Source organism: Biomphalaria glabrata, chromosome 1 (assembly GCF_947242115.1).
Source record: "Biomphalaria glabrata chromosome 1, xgBioGlab47.1, whole genome shotgun sequence".
Classification (NCBI taxonomy): Eukaryota; Metazoa; Mollusca; class Gastropoda; family Planorbidae; genus Biomphalaria; species Biomphalaria glabrata.
Window position 1 is genome coordinate 10,148,301 of NC_074711.1, and position 23,823 is coordinate 10,172,123.

Consider the following 23,823-nt stretch of genomic DNA (forward strand, 5'->3'; position numbering starts at 1 on the left):
CTAAACTACTGCATGCCCTTATCGCCAGTGCATGGACGTCTCAGTTTTCCCTGGCTTCATACAGATAAAAATTCATGACAAATAACGCATCGGAGTTTTTCAATTCCTGCTTGAATTATTGAAGTACAACCAAACCGCTAAAAAAATTGTCATTATATTTTCTTAGCTAATGTTCTTCGAGATCCATGATCATGGGACATTTCGGAATTAATATTTTACCTTCAATATCATGAACTATAAATCGATGGCGTTTCAATCGCTTCACTACGTGCTAAAATCTTCACAAACGAGTTTGACGACAGTAATTTCCAAATACTTTTTGCTGCGACAATTAAATTGTCGTCTGCAACATCTACTTTCAAATAACAAATTGTTATTTGAAAAGAAAGAAATCAAAAAGAAATAACTACCAACAGAAAAACATGTCTGTCTTAAAACAATGATGTTACACTCATCAAAAGTGCCCTCTATATCCTCTGGTAATAGGTCAGTGTTCGTAAATGTCTTCCGCAATTTTTTATTTTGTTTAATTGACGCTTTACAATAGCTTCAGGATTTATTTATGTCATAATCAGAGAATTATACCTTTACAGATCTCATACACCAGGGGTTCTCAACCAGTGGGTCGCGACCCCCTTGGGGGTCGATTGAAGATTTGCCAGGGGTCGCCAGAGACCATCGAAAAAATGAATAGTTTTGTCTATTCTTCTATTGCTGTGTGTCTGAGCGGAGGGGGGGGGTCGCGGCAGAATGTGGGATTGTAAAGAGGGGTCACCGAGCTTAAAAGGTTGAGAACCGCTGTCATACACTAACACTGTTGACCATCTATGGTGCCAATGTGCTTTATACCACACGTAAGAAAGGATGAAAAAACAAAACAACTTCCGATGAATAATAGACGAAAAAACAAAATTTCCGATGGCCTTAGGCGACCCCTGACAAATAATCATTCGACCCCCGAAAGGGGTCGCGACCCACAGGTTGAGAGCCCCTGGATTAGTTAGGTAAATAGATAGATAAAATGTTCTTCCACAGATTCAAATTTCCGGTTAATTCAGTGACTGTAGTAAACAGAGTACATTTACTATAAAGGATGTTTTCTTGTTTGACTGGTTACAAAGATTTCAATCTAATAACAAAAATATGCTGTTTGCCACGGGTCAATTTGTCCCTTATTTTTCTCTTTACAAGTACACACGCCTGCCACAGCTTCTTGACATATGTGATGACGTCAGTCATTCAAATTTGTTTTTCAAGATCTGATATTGAACTACAATGCATGTCGGTCAGGACTTTCATAACAGAAGATGATTACGTTCAATGCGTATCTGTGTATCAATGTAATCGTGGATGTTAATTAGATACTTTAAAGTACTTTAAACGCTGCTTAATCATGCTAATTTAGGCAACCTATTCCGTGCTCTAGTGTTAATAGAAAAGAAAGAGCATTTGTACGGGTTTATCCTTGCACATGAAACAATAGATGTGTTTTTATCTTTTTGTCTTTCTGAGAGTTTCATTAGGTTTGGTTTTGTATCTGCAGGATATGGTTCAGAGTTTTATGTAATATTTCTGCTTTATTTTTTTTTTTTCGTTTACTGTCCTAAAGTGTTTCTAAATTTTGTGATTTCGCCAACGAAGTAGTAATCATTTGCCCAACTATATGCATCAACTATCAAATTTTTATGTTTAGAGCCTCCAGGTTTTGTCCACTCCGAATTGCTTTTTTACCTCGTCTAGAAGTTCCGAGACAGCTAACAATGTCAGCAAAAAGACCAAAAAAAAAGTCTCCTTTGACTAAATTCTTCCAGTTTGACAAGGGCTGAGTAAGAGTTTGACCAGGGATGAGCAGAGTTTGACCAGGGCTGAGAAGAGTTTGACCAGGGCTGAGAAGAGTTTGACCAGGGCTGAGAAGAGTTTGACCAGGGATGAGCAGAGTTTGACCCCTAACTCAGTGGTGCCAACCTTTTTTCTTTCTTGGAGCAATATATATTTCTGACCCCAAAAATAAAAATAATAATAAATAAATAAAAATAGAAATCTTGAAGTTCAACGAAATCACCCCTCTGTGGTTACCTCATACGCTGTAGCAGGAGATTGGAGAGCCCAATGGAATGAACCCTCTGTGATTACATCATTCACTTTAGCGGGAAATTTGATGGTCCGGATAGCACTGCCTCGTTAAGCTGATAGATTCCCCTATTTGAGACTATCACTGCCATAACCTATTAGATGAAGAAATCACAGAACTGTGCTGCCCAAAATCCGGCCCGCGACGCAGTTCCATCCGGTCCGCCGTAACGTCCGCACAATGTGTAGAAAATCCACAAAAAAAGCGAAAAAAAAGTATCTTTCCCTACGTAATGGTAAATGGATTGGTACAGATAATAAGCTAACTTATATGTTTCATAAAGAAGGATTGTCTCTTTTTAAAGAACATGACATTAAACGCATAAATAGATAAGGCGGCATTCTTGGTTTGAGACGCCATTGTTAGTTTACACCTAGAGTGGAGCATTTGGATTGATGAGAATATTTACCAAAAAGAAACGAGACAAGAAAATGAATCGGCTGTAATGCCAGCAACAGAGTTGTTCACATCCGACGGCGAAAGCATAAAAAGTGCTTGCTAGAAATGACGGAATAAAAGTGTTCTGTAAAGAAGAATGCTGTTGAAGCTATCAGACCTTTCTCATGACAATAACAAGGCCACTGAAAGATATAGGTAAATATCTCCATTTTAGAAAAAATATATATCAAAGACATTTTCGTGTGAAATAGTTCGTATCAGTTCATCTTGAATAAAAGCGAACTCGTCGTAAACATGTTCAAAACACATATATATATATATATATATATATATATATATATATATATATATATATATATATAACCTATGGTGCAAAAAATAAAAAACATAATAGCAACGATGTCTAACCTTTATATACTCTGGCTAGTGCAATATTTTTATCTTAGTTACTTTAAATATATTTGTGACGCTGGGGGCAAGGGGCATTGGATCCAAAACGAAGAATGAAAAAAAATTAATTAAAACATTAAATAGAGGCTTTTAAAAAAAAATAATAATTTGTAACTACATCTAATTGTGATTGAGCGTGTTTGCAGTTTATTATACGCCAATTTTAGACCGGAAAATGATTTAAAATCTTGTGGGGGGTTTTAAAAACTTTATAATTTTCATCAAATTTTTTTTTTTCATTTTTACAAAGTTTATTTCAACTCTGTCTGTCTGTCTGGTAAAAACTTGTGTCCACGTTATTTCTCTCAAACCCAATCTCGGTTCAAGCTGAAATTTTGCACAATTTCTTCTTTTACCTGACAACACAAGAATCAATATAAAAAAAAATATTTACCTATTAGTTAATTAACTATTGGTAATTAATTATTTTTGTTTGGTATCTCGAACAAACATTTTTATTTGGTCTAAATAGATTTGTATACATGTAGGCATATGAATAAGTGTTTTAAGGTTGTGTCAGTACAAACTTAGTAGCGTACATAGTGACATGACGCAACATACATTCAAATAAAAGTTGGAAGGAAAATAAAGACAATGGATCGTGAGCTTATTGGAGAAAGTGACGCCCCTGTATTACTTTTTATTAACGCCCGTAAAACCTTTTTTCACCACGTTTCAATATCTTCCTTGAGAGCATAACAGAAGATGTTCTTGGAGGTAACGAAGGTACCGTAAGCATCTTTCTTATATACAGTACGTTTGGCGCCAAGGATTCTCTGGGCTAGAGAACAGGTTTAAAATGTGTACATTCTGGGAAAGGGGGAGGGGGTATCGTAGAACCGAATTTTATTGTAGCATAGCGAGAGGTGGGGGTGCTGTTGCTGAGCGGTAAAGCGCTTGGCTTCTGAACCGGGAAGGGCGGGGTAGAATCTTGGTGAAGACTGGGATTTTAAATTTCGGGATCTTTGAGCGCCTTGAGTCCACCCCAGCTCAAATGGGTACTTGACATTCGTCCGGGAAAAGTAAAGGCGGTTGGTCGTTGTGCTGGTCACATGACACCCTCATTAACTGTGGGACACAGAAGCAGATGACCTTTACATCATCTGCCCCATCGATCTCAAGGTCTGAAAGGGGAACCTTACTTAATAGCGAGGGGTGAAAGTAGTTGCAGTATTCCATAAAATCGACACAAGTCTTCTGACAATATATTTCAATAGTTTGAATGGCAGCATTGTCCACAATCAGTCGCAGAAGACAGTGTCTTTAGTCAATTTTTAACGTTTACTTCGGTTATTGTCACATCTGAAGATTTAAAAAGTGATATTTCGCCGATTCTTATCTGTTAACTCACCAACTGATCTTCAATGCTCTTAGCTTTTCAACTCTCTTATCAATGTAGACTACAAGACGGTCCTTCTTCTTCTTCTGTGGACTCTTTTATAAAATAGGCCTATACTTTTAAAAAAATGATGTTCAATAGTTTAAATGTGGGGGATATATGTTTACAGTTGGATTTAATCGATCTGAACAGAAGTTTAAAGTTGTGTGTGCTCTTCTTAGTGGAAAAATTAAGATTAGCTCTTGGCCCGGACGACATTTGTATTGTCCCGTCTGTTGCTATGTTCATCTCTCTATACTTGGTCTGTGCTTTCTAAAATCCAGTGATTGAACCACTTTTATAAATAATTGCTGTATAACATTGTCATTAAGGTGATTTAACAATTCTTCCTTGTTGTTATGATTCAGCTTTTTTACAATTTCATTAGAGGGCGGGCGGAGGGAGGTGAGAAAGAGATAGATAACTACTGAATCCGCCATCGCTCACACAGTAGGCCTATCCACCATCGCTCACACAGTAGGCCTATCCACCATCGCTCACACAGTAGGCCTATCCACCATCGCTCACACAGTAGGCCTATCCACCATCGCTCACACAGTAGGCCTATCCACCATCGCTCACACAGTAGGCCTATCCGCCATCGCTCACACAGTAGGCCTATCCACCATCGCTCACACAGTAGGCCTATCCGCCATCGCTCACACAGTAGGCCTATCCGCCATCGCTCACACAGTAGGCCTATCCACCATCGCTCACACAGTAGGCCTATCCGCCATCGCTCACACAGTAGGCCTATCCACCATCGCTCACACAGTAGGCCTATCCACCATCGCTCACACAGTAGGCCTATCCACCATCGCTCACACAGTAGGCCTATCCACCATCGCTCACACAGTAGGCCTATCCACCATCGCTCACACAGTAGGCCTATCCGCCATCGCTCACACAGTATGCCTATCCACCATCGCTCACACAGTAGGCCTATCCGCCATCGCTCACACAGTAGGCCTATCCACCATCGCTCACACAGTAGGCCTATCCGCCATCGCTCACACAGTAGGCCTATCCACCATCGCTCACACAGTAGGCCTATCCACCATCGCTCACACAGTAGGCCTATCCACCATCGCTCACACAGTAGGCCTATCCACCATCGCTCACACAGTAGGCCTATCCACCATCGCTCACACAGTAGGCCTATCCACCATCGCTCACACAGTAGGCCTATCCACCATCGCTCACACAGTAGGCCTATCCGCCATCGCTCACACAGTAGGCCTATCCGCCATCGCTCACACAGTAGGCCTATCCACCATCGCTCACACAGTAGGCCTATCCACCATCGCTCACACAGTAGGCCTATCCACCATCGCTCACACAGTAGGCCTATCCACCATCGCTCACACAGTAGGCCTATCCACCATCGCTCACACAGTAGGCCTATCCGCCATCGCTCACACAGTAGGCCTATCCGCCATCGCTCACACAGTAGGCCTATCCGCCATCGCTCACACAGTAGGCCTATCCACCATCGCTCACACAGTAGGCCTATCCACCATCGCTCACACAGTAGGCCTATCCACCATCGCTCACACAGTAGGCCTATCCACCATCGCTCACACAGTAGGCCTATCCACCATCGCTCACACAGTAGGCCTATCCACCATCGCTCACACAGTAGGCCTATCCACCATCGCTCACACAGTAGGCCTATCCACCATCGCTCACACAGTAGGCCTATCCACCATCGCTCACACAGTAGGCCTATCCACCATCGCTCACACAGTAGGCCTATCCACCATCGCTCACACAGTAGGCCTATCCGCCATCGCTCACACAGTAGGCCTATCCGCCATCGCTCACACAGTAGGCCTATCCGCCATCGCTCACACAGTAGGCCTATCCACCATCGCTCACACAGTAGGCCTATCCACCATCGCTCACACAGTAGGCCTATCCACCATCGCTCACACAGTAGGCCTATCCACCATCGCTCACACAGTAGGCCTATCCACCATCGCTCACACAGTAGGCCTATCCGCCACAGATATTGAAATTCAAAAAATCGTTGACCTTACTTCATTTTTTTTTCGTATTGGCTTTGTCCCAAATCTAGAAACAGCTGAGAAACAGTATTGACATCACGCCACTTTTTATTTGGATATGTAAATTGTCAAAGGCAGTAGTAGTTCCAGTTTCTTGTTTACTTGTTATAGGATATCCTTGGGCCTGGACTGAAGCAGACGTTTGTTAGAGGTAAATGAGCTTTTGTTAAAGGTTTACTTTTGACCAACGATAATTAGAACTGACCGAAAGAATGATCGGGTTATATCGAGACCAATTGTTATAGAAGGCCTGAGCACTAACCTACAATGTCACAAGGTGTGGGCAGTTTAGACCAATAGCTCGTTGCCATGTCGTACAGACCTGTTCAGTGTTAAGGCCTTCTGTAACGAATGGCCTCGGTTATAGTCGCGGGCCTGTATTACTTTGTGGTGTGGTTACAAAGTTGTAGGGTACAAATAAGTTAATAAAAAGTAAAAAAAAAAAGATTCTTTTAGTTTTTTTTGTTTTTTTTCAAGGTTGAGGACTAAGAATAACTTCATTGAATTTCTCAAGAAATGATCAGTTGGAAAGTGTTTTAACAAAATTAGGATCTGTTCGTGAAGTTTCTAAAAAAACAATTTTATTTCTACTTGAGAGTTTCTAAAATATGAGATCAGTTCAGAGTTTGATAAAGAAAGACTTAAAATGTAAGCTCAGTTTGAAAACATGTTTTAGTGTGTTGTCAGTGCTGCATATTTCAAAATGTAAAATGAAATTTAAAAAACAAAATTGCTCCTAATTATAAAGTCACTGCCAAGTTGTTCAGGAGATAAAAGAGTGATAAAATATAGACTTAATCACAAATGTGTGGTTCTGCTTAGTACATATTTGTTTCAATATGTCTAATCAGTTACAAAATATTCTCAAAAATATGTCTTCGAGAATTTCCCGATAAAAACAGTTCACTTGATGAGGGAGTCTCAAACAAAAAATAAGTTATAAGCTTTATAAGGCTTGTCTTCGGGTCCGAAGGTTAGTGTGAAATGCAGTATTTCCCGTGGCTACGTAGCACCAGCTGCGACCTAGATACTTTGCCACACCCAGCGCAGACAATGTTCAAACTAAATAAAACAATAAATTTTAAGCAAATATATCGAATAAAAAAACTTTCATTCGATTAAAAAAAAAAGAGAAATTTGGGCAATTTTAAAGTAAGTTTAAAATTATATAGATTTCCCTTTCGAGCAATTCAGAATTTTCTTCTATAATAAGAAAAAAAAATTCTAAATGTGCTCTCGAGAATGCTACAAAAGGACCTTGTTATGATCAACGAATCACGACATGCGAATTAGGCTCTGTATTTGTTATCTCGGAATTAACGTTATTTATAGTTTGTGACAGCGCTTAGATAAGTCAAGACACTAGTTAATAGTTACACTCACTACTGTAAGCTGAATTTCTGTTTTGCTACACTTGCAAAGAGACGGTGGTTCTCAAATTAATTTTGACGGAACGCTGAAGATTTTTTGGAAAAGTTCAAACAAGAGGCCAAACATCAACTAGATCTAATAACCAAATTTTAAATAATATAAACCATAAATGCCTAAGGTCGAAGGCTATACAAAAAAATGGAATTTCGTAGAACGAAAATCTAAAGAATATGCTGTCTAAAATGTTTAGATACTGTGGTATTAGCAGTGGTTCGAGATACATTTTAAATAGGTCATTGTGTCATCGCCCTGACTGTGACCCAAATATAGCGAACTATGACCTGGTTTTTTGGGGGGTATTAGGTAATAGGGATCTAGATAAAAGGATTAAAATATCAATAATGATACGAATTAAAGAAGTTTACTCAAAATGTTTACTAGTTTAAGCAAATAGAAGACAGGAAATTTTCTATGTTGTTTTGTTTTGTAAGAACAAGTCTTTGGGTCTAGTTTGTAGGCCTATTACGTGTCACGTGTTCTCTCACCTCCCTATCTCTTCTCTACCTCCCTTCTCTCTTTCTCTCCCTGCTCTCTTTCTCTTACTCCCACTTCTCTCCTCACTTTCTCTTAGCTCCTCTCTTCGCCTTCTAACTTCTCTTTATCTTAGCTCCTATACCCTCCTTCTAACCCTCTTCCCTTCTCCTCAGTCTCATCTCGTCTCTCCTCCTTCTGCCCCCTCTTTCTCTTATCGCCTCTTCCTCCCCCCCCCCACCTTTTCTACTCTCTTTCCTCCCTCATTTTTCTCTCTCTCTCAACTCTCCTCTCCCTAAATATCTCTTATCTTTCTCTTTCTTTATTTTTCTCTTCAGTGGCGAATACACTACACAGGTCCTACGTGTTGATGTCCTTACGTAATCATAATTCTTTATTGATACTCTGCTTCCACTTTTTCCCATTGAATTGTGGTCCCTTGATCTGCCTATACACTAAGAAGTGGTAAGAGGATGCGACAGTTCGGTCCACTGGGATTCCTTTCAACTAGTGCGCCCCTGCACACGTTATACTTAAGTTTTACTTTTTATCAACGTCGATTAATTAAGTTCAGGAAAGAATTTCAAAGTTGTTATTATCTGAGACGGGGTCATGTAGGCCCAGCACTAAAGCCACGCCCCTTCAGTTAAAGATAAGCTTGGACGCTTACTTCTAGCAGTCAGGTAACTGACTAGACTTTCGAAGAAAAAAAAATATATTGTGTAGCCTACTAGTAAAATGTACTAGGCGTATTGGCATGGGAGATGTCATTATGGGGTTTACTTAATTGCCCGCCTTTAAATGTTCCTTACACAATTTAGAATATTTAAATAGGCTTCTATCACCTCTGAATAATAGGTAATGAATCAGGATGCTGAAGTTGCAATCGGCGTCAGTTTGATACCTTTGATAAATACAGCCTTACTGATAGGCCTATACATTATGTTACAGATCTATACATGTCCTATCCCAGGCAAATCCGTTAATGATGCTTGTAGGTCGGTTATCGTATCAACGTCTTTTGAAAATATTTCCGGAAAAACGCTATATACGAATTGAATTAACCCTATATTTCCGGACAAACACTAAATACAAATTAATTAACCCTATATTTCCGGACAAACACTAAATACGAATTAAATTAATCCTATATTTCCGGACAAACACTAAATATGAATTAAATTAACACTATATTTCCGGACAAACACTAAATACGAATTAAATTAATCCTATATTTCCGGACATAACACTAAATATGAATTAAATTAACACTATATTTCCGGACAAACACTATATACGAATTAAATTAACCCTATATTTCCGGTAAAACACCAAATACGACTTGAATTAACCCTCGCACTGAAAGTCGTGGCGGATGAAGTTAATAACAGAGTTTTTAGATGTTGTGAATGATTGTCAAAGCCATTTTTTCTTGCTAAAGAGGCTCTCTCTATATATATATCTTTCTTTCTCTATCTAAGACAATCTCTCTCTCTCTCTATTCTGTGTGTGTGTGTGTGTGTATTTCATGTTTGAAAGAAAACATAATAATTAACGGTATATGATGGTTTGGACGCTTTGTCATGGAACTTCCCATACAGTATAGATCAGGGGTTCTCAACCTGTGGGTCGCGACCTCCTTAGGGGTCGATTGACTATTTGCCAGGGGTCGCCTAAGACCATGGGCGTAGCCAGGATTTTTTTTCGGGGAGGGTTTGGGGGGGGGGGAAACCCCCCCCCCCCCACGCGGAAAAAAATTATATATATATATATATGTGTGTGTGTGTGCATAATTAATCTTTATTACATTCTGACCCTTTCGGAAGACGTTTATTGTTGATTGTAGCCTCCCCGCCCGTGCTAGCAAGGGGGTCTGGGGGAGTTCGCAGAGCTCCCCCACCGCGGGGCGAAGCCCCGCCGCCGGCCACTATTTCTGGTATTGAAAGCCAACAAAATGCATATTCTGAGGTATCTACAGTGCATTATCTTGCTATTAATAAAACTTTTATTTCAAAAACCTATTGTGCTATTCTTACTGACTGAATTTTCGGCAAGCTGTTTCCGCAACTCTTATTTTGCGTAATTCATTTTGTCGGAGAACATGTCCCGCAAAACCTCATGCGACGCTCTGTCACAACCTTACTAAGGGTTCGACTCCCAGTTCGGCATATGATTTCTTTTATTTAGACCCGATCTCTATGACTGACTCCTAAAATCTGTCTTAGCCATCTTTGTTGAGATACATTTAATGATTTTCAATTTCGGCAGAAGACTATTCACACTTTATTAATGGAGCCCAAGCCACTGGTAGAAATTTGTAACCTTTCTTGACTACGCTCTTGGAATTACATGATTGTAATTCGCTTTAGATTTAATATCGAAAAGGAAAGTTTTTTCGTCAAATCATCTGTTGAGGAGTTTTAAACTAAGAAATCTCTGGAGTTTTTTTGTTCGTTTTTAATTCAAAACCCCATTTAGCTACGATTAAAGAATTCGGTCACTATAGTTTGCTTTAAAATAATATTGAAGAGAGAGGTTTTCAACTCTAAACGCTCTGTAGGGGAATTTTAAGTTCAAAACCATCTGGAGGGTTTTAAACTTTAAAGAAAAAGCCATCTGAAGGAGGGGGATTTACACTCAAAACCCCTTTGGCTACGCTCATAGATTTTATAGTGTGTAATTTGCTTTTTTTTTATATTGAAGAGGTACTTTTTAGCTTCAAACCCCAACTGGAGGGGGGGGGGTTGAAACTCAAAACCCCTTTGGCTACGCTCATAGAATTTTGAGTGTGTAATTTGCTTTTTTTATTTTGAAGATGGGGTTTATCGTAAATTTTGGAAGGGGTTTTAAAATCAAAATCTTCCTCAACTGTGATGTTGGAATTTGGGGATTGTTGTTTGCATTTTTTTGTTTTGTTTTATAGAAGAGGGGGATTTAATTGCAAAAACCTCTGGTAGGGGGTTTAAGATTCAAAACCCCCTGTAGTGGGTTTTAAACTCAAAGCCCCCTGGTAGAGGGATTTGTATCTCAAAACCTCCTGATAGGGTTTTTTTAAATCTCAAAACCCCCTGGTAGGGGTTTTTTAAATCTCAAAACCCCCTGGTAGGGGGATTTAAACTCAAAACTGCCTCGGCTGTGCTGTGGTAAGTGATGATTTAGTATTAAAATCTCACCTAAAATAAACAAAATGAAAGCAAAAATCATTCACTTAATTCCGTTCCCCCGGGGGGGGGGGGGATTTCATTTCGGGGGGGGGGGGGGGTTGAACCCCAAGAACCCCCCCTGGCTACGCCCATGCCTAAGACCATAGAAAATATGGATTGTTTTTGTCTATTCTTCTATTGCTGTGTGGATGGGGGTCGTCGAAGAGGAGATTGTAAAAAAGGGGGACGCCGAGCTTAAAAGGTTGAGAATCGCTGGTGTAGATGAATAGACCTACGTCTTTTCTTCCAGATGTCAATGTTTTAGAATCAGACCACACGTATTCTTTTTAGTTCATAAAAAAATACAACTCGCCTACTCAATTTAAAAGAAACAAAAAAAAAGGAAATATCCGGTAGTATTTTTTACATATTTTTTTAGACCCCAAAACACTGTCAGGTTTATTTGTGCAGGATTAAAAAGTAACAATAGCATTCATTCTTTTTTACACGAGTCTTAAGTCTCTTAATCCTTTTGCATGAACATTGGAGGTAGAAAAATAACAAGTGACACGACAGTGAAAAGTATTGTAAAAATTATTATTTTTTAAATCGTATATATATATTATATTTAAATAACAAAGTAAACTAGACATTCATGTTTTTTGGTGTGTTGGGGCGGGGGGGGGGGGGACTGTGATGAAAACTGTGAATTAATAGAAGAAACTGAAAAAATAAAAATACACACATGCTTCAGCACACAATTTTTTATATTTTGAATCCATTTACAGCATCTATGGTTAGATTAAAACTTTTCATTTAGATAAGAAAACGAATATAGACACGCATTATCTTCTTATTGCTATTAGGATTAGTAAGCAATATATAGGCCTATGTGTGTGCGTGTGTGTAATTGCTTAATCTTTATTACATTCCAAACCTTCATTATTTCGGAAGACGTTTATTGTAGCCTATAAAAGGTTTTTCCTGGAATTAGTGGAAAGACACTCCGCCCTAGAGCTATTGCCAGCGCTGTAAGCTCCCCCAGCGAGTCCGGGGCGGAGCCCCATCGCCAAGCACTATTTCCTGCATTTAAAACAAAAAATGCATATTCTGAGGTAATTACAATTTACAATGCATTATCATGCTACTGTAAAATTTTTAGTTCAAAAACCAAATTTTCAATTCACTGCACTATTTTAATGGAGCCCAGCGACTGGTAGAAATTGTGTAACTCTCTTGGCTACGCTCATCGAATTCGGTGACTGCACGTAGCTTGCTTTAGATTTTATAACGAAAAGGAAAGCTTTATCGTCAAAATCATCTGCTTTTTTTTTGGGGGGGGGGTAAACTAAAAAAATTTCTGGAGTTGTTTTTTTTTAAACTCAACTGTGTGTGTGTGTGTTTGTATATATATATATATATATATATATATATATATATATATATATATATATATATATATATATATATATAGAGAGAGAGAGAGAGAGAGAGAGAGAGAGAGAGATAGATAGATAGATAGATAGCTGTCAGGTCGAGCGGTTTGCACGCTGGACTGTCGTTCAGATTTATCGATGGTCCCTGGTTCAAACCGTGCCCGCTCCCATCCCCCGTCGTCCTGCGGGAGGTTTGGACTAGGAAGTAATTATCTTCAACTCTGAAGGAACATCCGAAACATGTAAAACATTTTACAAACATAGATAGATATACAGAATTGCTAGTTTAATAGTATAGGATTGATTTCTAGATTGACTAGATCTAGATAAGTGGATATCTAGTAGAATTTAAATATTCATTTATCATCTTCCTTTAAAAAAAACTAGATCTAATTGTCACGAGCAACACATTAAAATTTTTCAACCACATTCAATCTGCTAAATCTAGCTTTTTTTCCCCTCATAATATTAGATTTAGATTTTTTTATTAATCAAAACTAAATACAATGTTATTTAAACGTCAATATTTCCGAAGAAGCCGCCTATTTGGTCAGACCTGGTCGTACGTGCTGCTAAGGCCTACAAACTGAGGCCAATATGCACACAACTCAACTTTGACCTCAAAATACCAACCAATCAGAACGCTAGAAGAACTCAGTCGATATTCTCACTATGAGGTGAGGTTGAAATTAATGTATGCTATGGTAACGGCAATGAGTACCGGCAACTTTAGAAGTGGATATTTACAAAAATAGATGATTATTTCTATTCCTCGTTTAAGTGTAATTATTCCAACAACAGAGTCAAAGCCTGTAAAAATTTTTAAGGTAGGTTTTGCATACAGACAGCAATATGATTGCATGTTTTATACAAAAATATAAATATTATTTTGGCTTAGGGGGTCTGAGTCTGGGACTAAAAATAGCTGATCATGCGTTGTTCACGTTACGGAGGGGTCGAATGAGATCTGCATTAGATCTAGCTTAACTTAAACCTATTAGTATTACTATTATACCCAATAGAAATCTAGAGCATAATTAGTTTTCAAATGCTGATTTTCTTTTTACAATTAATTTTAATATTTTGAAAAAGATTTAGATCTAGTGTAAGAACAGAATAATTCTAGATCTATTAATAGAAATGTTGAAACTTGAGTGTCGCCCAACCTACTTCTATTTTTGTCTCTATGTGGCGGTGATTCAGCTACCAACTAGCCAAGCTACTATAGATCTATTTCCATCTGATAGTGTTTCCATTGGATCCAGGTCTAGAGTCTAGACCTATAGATCTTGATCTAGTTCTAGATTATTTACTGAAAAAGCATCTCCATGACCCACAATTTCGCTATTTTAAATACGTGATTGGATTATTCATTCTTCGTAAGTTTTGTTTTTCAAACTAGATCTAGAATCTAGCAGGCTCAAAAAAAAAACAAAAAACAAAGATAGATCTACACAGTTAAAAAAAAAAGACTTACACCGCATTATCATTATGGTTCTCCGGATATTTTTTTTGTAACTCTCTACTGTATGAGTCTTAGCCTACCTAGGCCATTGATTTCTCTTTTCTTTAGGTCATTTTCTGGATCCAGACTCTCTCTTACTAGATTCTACTTAAGCCAAGTCTAGATAGATCTATATAGAATCTAGTGACCTAGTCTAAATAATCTAGATAAATTAGTACTATTAGATCTATTCTAGATCTCTATAGTATAGTAATAGTATAGTATATTCTTTATGATTATAATTATAATACATTTAGATCTATTTAAATCTATTTGATTTAGTCAATTTAGATCTATTTAAATCTACTAAGTAAGTTGACTAGTCCAACTCTCAGTGTCTTTTAGTAACTCTTAGACTCTTACTCACTCTCAATCTCATCTTTAAATTTTAAATCATCTTATTTAGTCTTACTTAGTAAGTTAGAAGTCAAGTGACTTACACTCGTACCAGTGGTAACAGTAACACTCTTGTCTCTTGATGTTGTAACCTTTACCTTGTTACGCTTGTATTACTAAGTATTAGAATTTATTAGATTAGTTATAGTAGATCTACTCTCTAGATCTAGAAAATAATCTAGATTATAGATAGTGATAGTATAGTTATAGTAGACTAGATATAGATCTAGACTCTAGAATCTAGGACTATATTCGAGATATAAATAACTAATAATCTTTATTATCCATAATAAGGAAATATTTGTCTTACAACTGTCAATGTGTGCATTACACCAAACAAAACATAGCTAAAACTATAGAAAACCAAAATATACATTCACAACAGACTCACTCATAATTTACATGCAAAATTGTTATATCACTTATCAGATAGTTTAATTTTATGTAATGATTTGAATTTAATTGCCAGGGAGACAAAATAGATTTTAAAATTGTGTCTGTTTGTCTTTGCTATCAGTGTCTTTTATCTCTTTTATTATGGTAAAATCACAAAATCCTGACCCGAAGGCGAAGGGTGATTTTTTATTTCTAGAATTAGAATCCTTTTAGCCTTCTTTTCATTGTTTTTCTCAAACAGCTACCCAAATGGGATTTGTTTTTAGCCAATGACTTTACCACCAGCATTTAGGATTCTATGAAGTTTATTTTTAATGTTCTGATTTCCATACCAGACAGTGATATTAAAACTTAAAATATTGTGGATGTGAGCTGGATAAAATATGGCCAAGGCTTTTTCACTAACATTAAATTCTATTTTTTTGAGTGATTGTAGTCTTTAGTGCCCTTTTTGCTGATATAATCAGTATTTGCAGTAAAATTTAATTTGTTTTTAAAAGTTTGCACTATTTCAGTAGTCTCTCCAGCTACAGCAACAATTTTCCTTCTTTTCCCTACGACAATCGATTATTATTTCTTTGTTGTTGTTTTTTTTTTACTAATTACTAATACATTTACTAGACTAGATTTATTGAGAATACTAAAAATATATATATTATAGAGATGTCTATAGATCTATATCTGTGGCATTTTACATCCCAAGAAATGATCTTTTCCCGCTGCAACTTCTTGTGTTACTAAAGAGGCCTATCATTGATACACAGCTGCATCTGTAATCACCAGGGGCTGTTGCACTTTCACCCTTTTTTCTACTACTGTTATGTATGGCATCTTCAATCCGGGACCCTTCCTTTATGCTCACTCTCCATGTGGATCTATCCAGTGCCACTTTTTCCCTTACTTTCTACATAAAAAGTAGAATGTAAGTAGTATTATATATAATATATGTATGTCCTGCATAGAAATCAAAACCGTTTGACCAATCTTGATAAAATTTGGCATAAATGTTCCTTAAATTATGGTGGAGACTGTAGTTACCGATATGTTTAATGTCCCTCCCACAACTGGAAAGCCCTAAAATGTAAAAAATATCAAAATTTATCTCTATTAAAGAACAAAACTTTTTAACAAATGGTGCAAACCCATTTTCACACTCTATTTTCATTTTTGTGGCAAAATTTTAAAAACATATTAAGGGAACATTTGTTATGTTCGATATAGATCTAAATACAATCGACTAGATCAGTAATACCCAAACTATAGCCTGCAAGCCACAGGTCATATCCAGTTGGTATATAAATTTGACTATTGAGCTGTGACATAAAAAATTGTAATAAGGTGACACTTAATTGATCATGATCTCATCTCAGTAGTCTATAATTTCTATAAGAAAGTGTATTAACTTATAATAAAACTGTATTTTAGAATCTAGTGAATTATTTACTAACATGTGAATTCTACTAACTATATCTAGTCTAATATTTTATCATAGATTTAATTAGTTTTTAAATATATATATATATATATAGAGAGAGAGAGAGAGAGAAATAAAGTTTTTTCATAATTTGTTTATTTTTCCTTTCTTTTTTAAATGTACCCAAAAAATCTAGAAATAAAAATATATGATTCAAATGCTGGGTGAACAACAACAATAATAATAACAATAGAATTCTTATTTAGTGATTGTTAAAATAAAGTACTAATGAATCAACAATTAAAAGATAAAAACCAATATTTGAGCTCATAGAAACACCAATAGAAGTAATCAAAGAGCAAGTCTTCAACATTTTACCATCGTAAAGGAGATACAATGATCACAAAGACAGACAAGAACTTTTTGTTCCCCTGGCAATCAAATCATTAAACATAAAATATATTTATTATTTTTTTAATGTTTAGAGAAACTGCAGTGAACGTATAATATATATATATTTTGTTTGCTAATTATAATGTTTTGATATGTATAATGTACAAATTGTAATACAATTTCTCATGGATAATTAAGATATTATTATTATACAAAATGGAAATGAAGATTAATAGAAATGAATAAACATATAAATAGAAATCAACACAAATATAACATTGAAACATTCCTTAGCATGGATTTCTCACTTTTAACTTAAAGCTAAGTTAAATTAGTTGAATAGTGTATTTTTCATTAGATATTAATGTTGTGCTATGGATTTGATTTATCTTTCTTACATAAATCAATAGTTGAAAAAAAACTTAAACATAAATAAATGTATAATTGTTTTATATTTATTTCTTTTCATTTAAGGTTGCCTCCTGTTCATTAGTCCCAGGGAAAATGTTGTCCCAATTATTTAATGCACATGGCCAGATGTGTGCTAGCCATCCTTGGGAGGTACTCATTGGTACATTAACACTAACCATATCTTTAATGTCCATGAGCTTGTGGGCAATCAATAGTAAAGTCTGTGGCTGGAACTACATTTGTCACAATGAGGAGGTATTTAGGATTTTTTTTTTATTCAGAACCTTAATCATAAATTACGTTTATAATTGAAAAGCTGTAGGAATTTTCATATATCATAAAAGTTAAATGATCAAAGTATAATGTCTCAAAATGTTTGTTTTATTATTTTCCCTATATTTTCAACTTAAAAAAAAACTTAGTAATATCTAATATAATCATGTTGAGTGAATGAAAAAGTTATCAAGATTTTGTAATTAAGAAAATGTTATCTTTTATTTTTATGTTCATGGACATAAATGAATTCTTTTTTTTTTCCTACCTGGTTTTAGGAAATGAAGAGTTCTGATGTTATCATATTTTCTTTGACAAGATGTCTGGCCATTATGTACATATATTTACAATTTAGAAATTTGAGGAAGCTGGGCTCCAAGTATTTACTAGGTTTGCTTTTTTTTCTTTATTGTTCAAACCTGTTATTAAGTAGGCCCAAGATATTTCATTCAAACTTGTGTTGTTGTGTCAGACACCCCTATTTTTTTTTTTCCTGTAGTATAGAATTTAATTCTTTTTATTTCTTTTACCGAGGCTTTTTTTTTTTAATCACTTAGGTCTTTCTGTTAGACAGTAAATAATCTCGTTTTTTCTTTAGATCTAGTTACAAAAAAAATTATTCCTTTCAGGCCTAGCAATCTAATGCACAGATGATATAAAGGTCATCTATTTCTATGGCAAACAAAGCCTATCACAAGAACAAGATGAAGGATTAAGTCTAGACCATTAAATACTTTGACTATAGTTAAATAAGTAAAGACAGCTGTCGAGTCTCTGTCCGTAACAAGATGTTGTCACCTTGAATTCCTAATACCAACTGAATAATACTAACATAAGCAAGCTAAACCCTTTTCATTTATACAATAACAATTAACAGTTTTTGTAATTGGTACTAAATGCTTTCACTATACATTTAGTGATAGAGGCCCAGAGTTTAAAGTATTTCAGCCGTGGGTGTACTTTATTGTAGGCTTTAGGGTAGGCTTGTCTGTCAACATCTGTAATGATGTTTTTAACAATATTCTGATTCTTTATACCAGGACTAGCGGGTGTTTTCACTATATTTTCAAGCTTCATCTTTAGCATTGCTATTGCAAATTTAATTGGCTTTGATCTAAATGGGCTAAAGTAAGTATCTCTTTTCCTTCTCCATTTTGACTTTATTCATCATCCAACCGTATCTTTCATTATTATGTTATCATGATTCTTGTCTGTTTGTTGTTTTTCAGTGAAGCATTGCCATTTTTTCTGCTACTTGTCGATCTGTCCAAAGCTAGTGCGCTGGCTCGTTTTTCCTTAACAGCAGCTAATCAAGATCAGCTTCAGAAAAACATTGGCAGAGGCATGGCCATTATTGGCCCTTCCATTACCTTGGATGCTATAGTGGAAACATTGGCTATTGGAGTTGGTACTCTGTCAGGTATATAATGAAAACGTTCATGTTGAGGTTGAATGTGTCAGTCCTTATGTTCGGTTAAGCTTAAACATATGTTGTTGTTTTTTTCCTGTATATCTGTTATTGCATATAGACATTTTAGCCAAAACCAAATGTTATTGAATGTTCTCTATCCATGGCTTTGCATAATATTTGTTTGTATATAGTATTACTGAAGTGAAATTTTTTGTTCTCAGGTGTCAAACAGTTGGAAACGATGTGTTGTTTTGGATGCTTGTCTGTTATAGCTAATTACCTTGCATTCATGACATTCTACCCTGCTTGCTTATCACTAGTACTTGAGATTTCTAGAGATCGTAACCAAGGAAAACCTTTACAACAACTGCAGATGTTGGCCAAAGTGCTCCAGAAAGAAGAAGATGAAAAGAAACCTAATCCAGTTACTCAGCGGGTAAAAATCATAATGGTAAGTGATCTTTTCAATTATTATATTATTATGACAAATTTTTAAAAATGTTTATGTTTTTATTAATTTTATTAGTATGACTTTTTTTTTAACAATGATAGGTTTATATTTTGACTTTTTCAGTCTGCTGGCTTAGTACTTGTTCATGCTCATAGTCGATTTATAGCAGAAGCTACTGTTGCTATATCAAATGATGGGAATCAAGTGTCTAATGATTTTCATCCAATTCAACCAGAAATGCCATTGTGGAAATTTTATGCTAGCAGGTAAGTTAATAAATAAGCTGTAGTCATTTTGGTTTATGTAATAGTTCATAGGTATAGATAACATGAACCAACTTCATGGTGCCACTGTTCCTTTAGTGGTACTACATAGTTTTGCTACTCCTCTCCAGAGACATCTCAGCATATAAGGATTCTTTGTTCTAGTCTTTACCCAAGTCTATGACTAGTAGATCAAGGCCATTTAGCTCAGCACTTTCTTTACTAACTGCTTATACTCAATTGCCTTTCTTTTGTTTATATATATTTTTTTAATGAAGCTAGCATAGTTAGTTTTATCTTTGAATCATCTGCTTCAATCTATTGGAAACCTAATTCTTTAAAAATCTCTTTTTTTCAGGTTGTTTACCTCCAACTTAGACTATGGTCTTACATTAGTTTTAGGCAGTGCTTTGGCTCTTAAATATATTTTCTTTGATGGTAAAATAGACTTGGAGGTACAGAAACGTTTGAAATCACAGGCTGAGATGGAGAAATCTGTCAAAGTAGACCATGTACTGCCGAATGGAAAGGCTCACACTCCTGTTGCACTTAAAGAAGTGCCTAAAACAGATGGTTAGTATGGATTTCGATTGTAATTGTTGATTTCATTGTTAAATTTTCTTTTAATGTAATAGTATTTTATAAAAAAAAAGGTTTGTTTGTTTTTTTTCCAGATGTTAAACCCCAAATTAAGAATGAACCAGAACCTGTAAAACATGAAGTTAAGCCAGCCTTCTTTCTTGGGTCTCAGGATAATGATGATAATAGCAGCTCTGAAGATGAGCTCACCAAAGAATTACACCACAAAGAAACTCAGACAGATATTGAAGGACAATGCAACATTTCTGATAGCCAGACTGTAAGCAGGCCTGGCGATAATGTCTCCAAATTTATTCATACACCCAAAATCTCTGATAAACCACCACATGCTCTGGAAGAATGTGTGGCTATCATGAACTCAGATGTAAGTTGAAATTCAGCTATTGTTTGTTAAAGGCAGCTCTTTAAGTCTGTACTAATAATTAATTATAAGGCGCATTATTTAAAAAAATAAGTCTATATTAATAATTATTCAGTGATTTAATGTACAAATTATTTTTGTGAATGTTTTAAAGGAGGGTCCTCAAGCCCTCTCAGATGAAGAGGTTGTCATGCTGGTGAAATCTAAACACATCCCGCAGTACAAACTGGAAAGTATGCTCAGTGATCACGTCAGAGGTGTAGCCATCAGGTCAGTTTCACGAAGCTTAGGACTTTGTTGAGTTAGTTGTTCAGTGTCTACACCTCATTATTTGACTAATCTCTCCAGAGAAGTAGAGGCAGTGCAATGAGATCTACTTGTGCAGTGTATGACAAGAGTGCCTCACTTCTAAACAATAGGTCATGGGGTTGAATCTTAGTATGAATCTGAGTCTACCCAGCTAAATTGATTATGAGATATGTTTCCTAATTTTAAAACTGTTTGGCCACTTTGACTCTAAACATTGACTCTTAGACATTTATCAGAAATAAATATACTAGTACTTAACTATTCTTTGTTCTTTGTCTAAGGTCCAGAAGTGATATTTTTTACTAAGTTCATAGTGGTTAGAAATATTCTCAAAAGGTGTAAAATGTTGAGAAGTTTTTGTTGATTCATTAGTACATTGGTGTTGTTCAAATCTTTATATCTCTTAAATACATTTTGTTGCTATTTAGGCGTCAGATGTTGACTTCTCATTTGCCTAAAGCAACAGCCTTGGAAAATTTGCCTTTCATGAACTATGATTATAAGTTTGTGAGTATTTTGTTTATTGCTGTAACTAATTACAGTATTTATTATGTATATTAAACCAAATCATGTTTTATGTACTTGTATTAATTTGATATACATTAAATCTCAATATGACAGGTTGATGGCGCATGCTGTGAGAATGTAATTGGATACATGCCAGTACCAGTTGGCTTTGCAGGTCCCTTGTTATTAGATGGAGTCTCTTACCATATCCCGATGGCTACCACAGAAGGCTGTCTTATTGCTAGTACTAACAGAGGATGTAGGGCTCTAGTGGTAAGTTAAATTTGACATCACACTTGGGACTTTAACTCTTTCTCTCCATAATTATTTTTCACATTCCAATGGAATTATTTATTTTGTTTCACTACCCTATTATAATTAAACTATTTGTATGCAATCAGGAAATGTTATATAAGGTATACAATTATAGAAGAATGCATGCTCTTTTTATATAACACAAATTAAATTTTATAGAATCAAAATTTAATTTAATGGGGTCTAATCAATGTTGGTATCATCAGTTAGGAGTGAAAGAGTGAAGAACACTACTAAAAGTTTTTTTTTTTTCATTACTAATGTCAGATAACTTTATGCTATTTTATCTATTGATGGCTAATATAATTAGGTACATTTTACAAAATGCCTATGGATAAGATGTAAAAATGTTCTGTTTGTTGTATGTAGTGTATTTCAGATTAGGTATCAACAACACTTTGCCATTTAGTTCTAGTAGACTTTTATAACTTTTGTTGTTTCTTGAATATTTAAATGTATATCCACTTTAAAAATTCAATACTTATCCTTGAATCATCACATTACTTACAATTCTTGTATACAACTAGTATACAACTTGTATTTTTAATGTCTTAAATACAAGTTAAATCAGTATTAAATTACTATTATCTTCAAAAATCAAACTATACAACCTTTTTTCTATATCAGAATCAGACACCCCTGAATACTTAATATGTTTCAACTAGCTAATTTTAAAATGTCAATTTTTTCCATCATAATTCATAGTTCCCGAAATCATTTACTTGTTCACTTTTCAAACTCTTAGTAAATAAAACAAAATAATTTTTCTTTGTATTATGTAACTATTTCCATTGTGACCATTTACCTTGTGACCCAAAGTTTAACTGTAATTGTGTAGATGAGTGGAGGAGTCAAGAGTACAGTCACTTATGATGGCATGACACGAGGACCAGTGGTCAGATTTCCTACAGCTTTAAAAGCAGGGTAACTAGTTTTGCATAATCCTTATTATTTTAAATGTTAATACAGGTTTTAATAATTTATGTTTTCTACAACAAAATATTTTCATGTTTCAGTGAAATGAAAACATGGCTAGAAAATGCAGACAATTTTGAGCTAGTAAAAGAATGTTTTGACACCACTAGCAGGTACTGAACAAATAGTTCTATGTATCTTCCTTCCTTTATATTATTATCTTCACAATTTTGTATTAATATTTGTTTATGTAAATACTAACAATTCTTTTAAATTAATAGTCTACAAATGTTTATATAATTTCACACTTACTTATAATTTTATTTTTTAGATTCGCCCGTCTTCAAAAAATTCAAGTTGGAATAGCTGGAAGAAGTCTTTATATAAGATTTGTCTCCAAAACAGGAGATGCCATGGGAATGAACATGCTTTCCAAGGTATGATAATTGATAATAATTATATTGTTTTATTTTTGCACATGTAAAACTTTTTAAAATTTCAGTTGATTAGTTACTTCTAAATGAGCCTCTGTTAAAAGTATTATTTGCATTTCAGGGCTCAGAGAAAGCTTTGAACATGTTAGCAGAGATGTTTCCAGACATGGAGATCATTAGTTTAAGTGGCAACTACTGCACTGACAAGAAGCCTGCCGCTATTAATTGGTACAAGCACTTAAGATTTTCTTTGCTTTGCAGAAAATGTTAAAAAAAAAAAAACTTTCTGAGCTTCAGTTAAATATTTGACCATAAATTTTACAGACATCCAATAAATTGCACATTATCAATTTTTTTCAAAAGTGATTTAAACTGCCTTTAATATGTTAAAACAATAAAATTAAACAGTGAGGTTAAAATTTACATATGAAAAGGTTATGGTATTTGCTTGCAAAAAATATCTTGAAGAAAAACTAGTTTTTTTATTTTAAATTTGCAGAAACTAAATTTTGAAAGTATTTCTTATAATTTTAATTATGCCATAGACATAGTTTTAAGATAATAC

General features: G+C 35.3%; 1 protein-coding gene across 6 annotated transcripts in view; it reads left to right on the forward strand.

Moving 5' to 3' along the window:
• LOC106073836 (3-hydroxy-3-methylglutaryl-coenzyme A reductase-like) overlaps positions 1–23,823 on the forward strand; it is a 29,849-nt gene that overhangs the window by 2,097 nt on the left and 3,929 nt on the right. Inside the window, exons 1-16 of one of the 6 annotated variants that reach the window (XM_056021065.1) lie at positions 6,436–6,575; positions 17,483–17,674; positions 17,971–18,082; positions 18,733–18,820; positions 18,922–19,112; positions 19,325–19,554; positions 19,678–19,820; positions 20,176–20,390; positions 20,492–20,781; positions 20,933–21,048; positions 21,516–21,594; positions 21,709–21,867; positions 22,748–22,833; positions 22,926–22,997; positions 23,156–23,261; positions 23,380–23,486. In XM_056021065.1, coding sequence (XP_055877040.1) covers positions 17,513–17,674; positions 17,971–18,082; positions 18,733–18,820; positions 18,922–19,112; positions 19,325–19,554; positions 19,678–19,820; positions 20,176–20,390; positions 20,492–20,781; positions 20,933–21,048; positions 21,516–21,594; positions 21,709–21,867; positions 22,748–22,833; positions 22,926–22,997; positions 23,156–23,261; positions 23,380–23,486 — 2,156 coding nt within the window. In that variant the 5' untranslated portion in view covers positions 6,436–6,575; positions 17,483–17,512. Of the gene's footprint in view, positions 1–6,435; positions 6,576–13,568; positions 13,733–14,129; positions 14,285–14,457; positions 14,479–14,571; positions 14,720–17,482; positions 17,675–17,970; positions 18,083–18,732; positions 18,821–18,921; positions 19,113–19,324; positions 19,555–19,677; positions 19,821–20,175; positions 20,391–20,491; positions 20,782–20,932; positions 21,049–21,515; positions 21,595–21,708; positions 21,868–22,747; positions 22,834–22,925; positions 22,998–23,155; positions 23,262–23,379; positions 23,487–23,823 lie in introns of those variants that run through there. The other 5 variants (XM_056021044.1, XM_056021059.1, XM_056021075.1 and 2 more) reach the window with 5 other exon arrangements.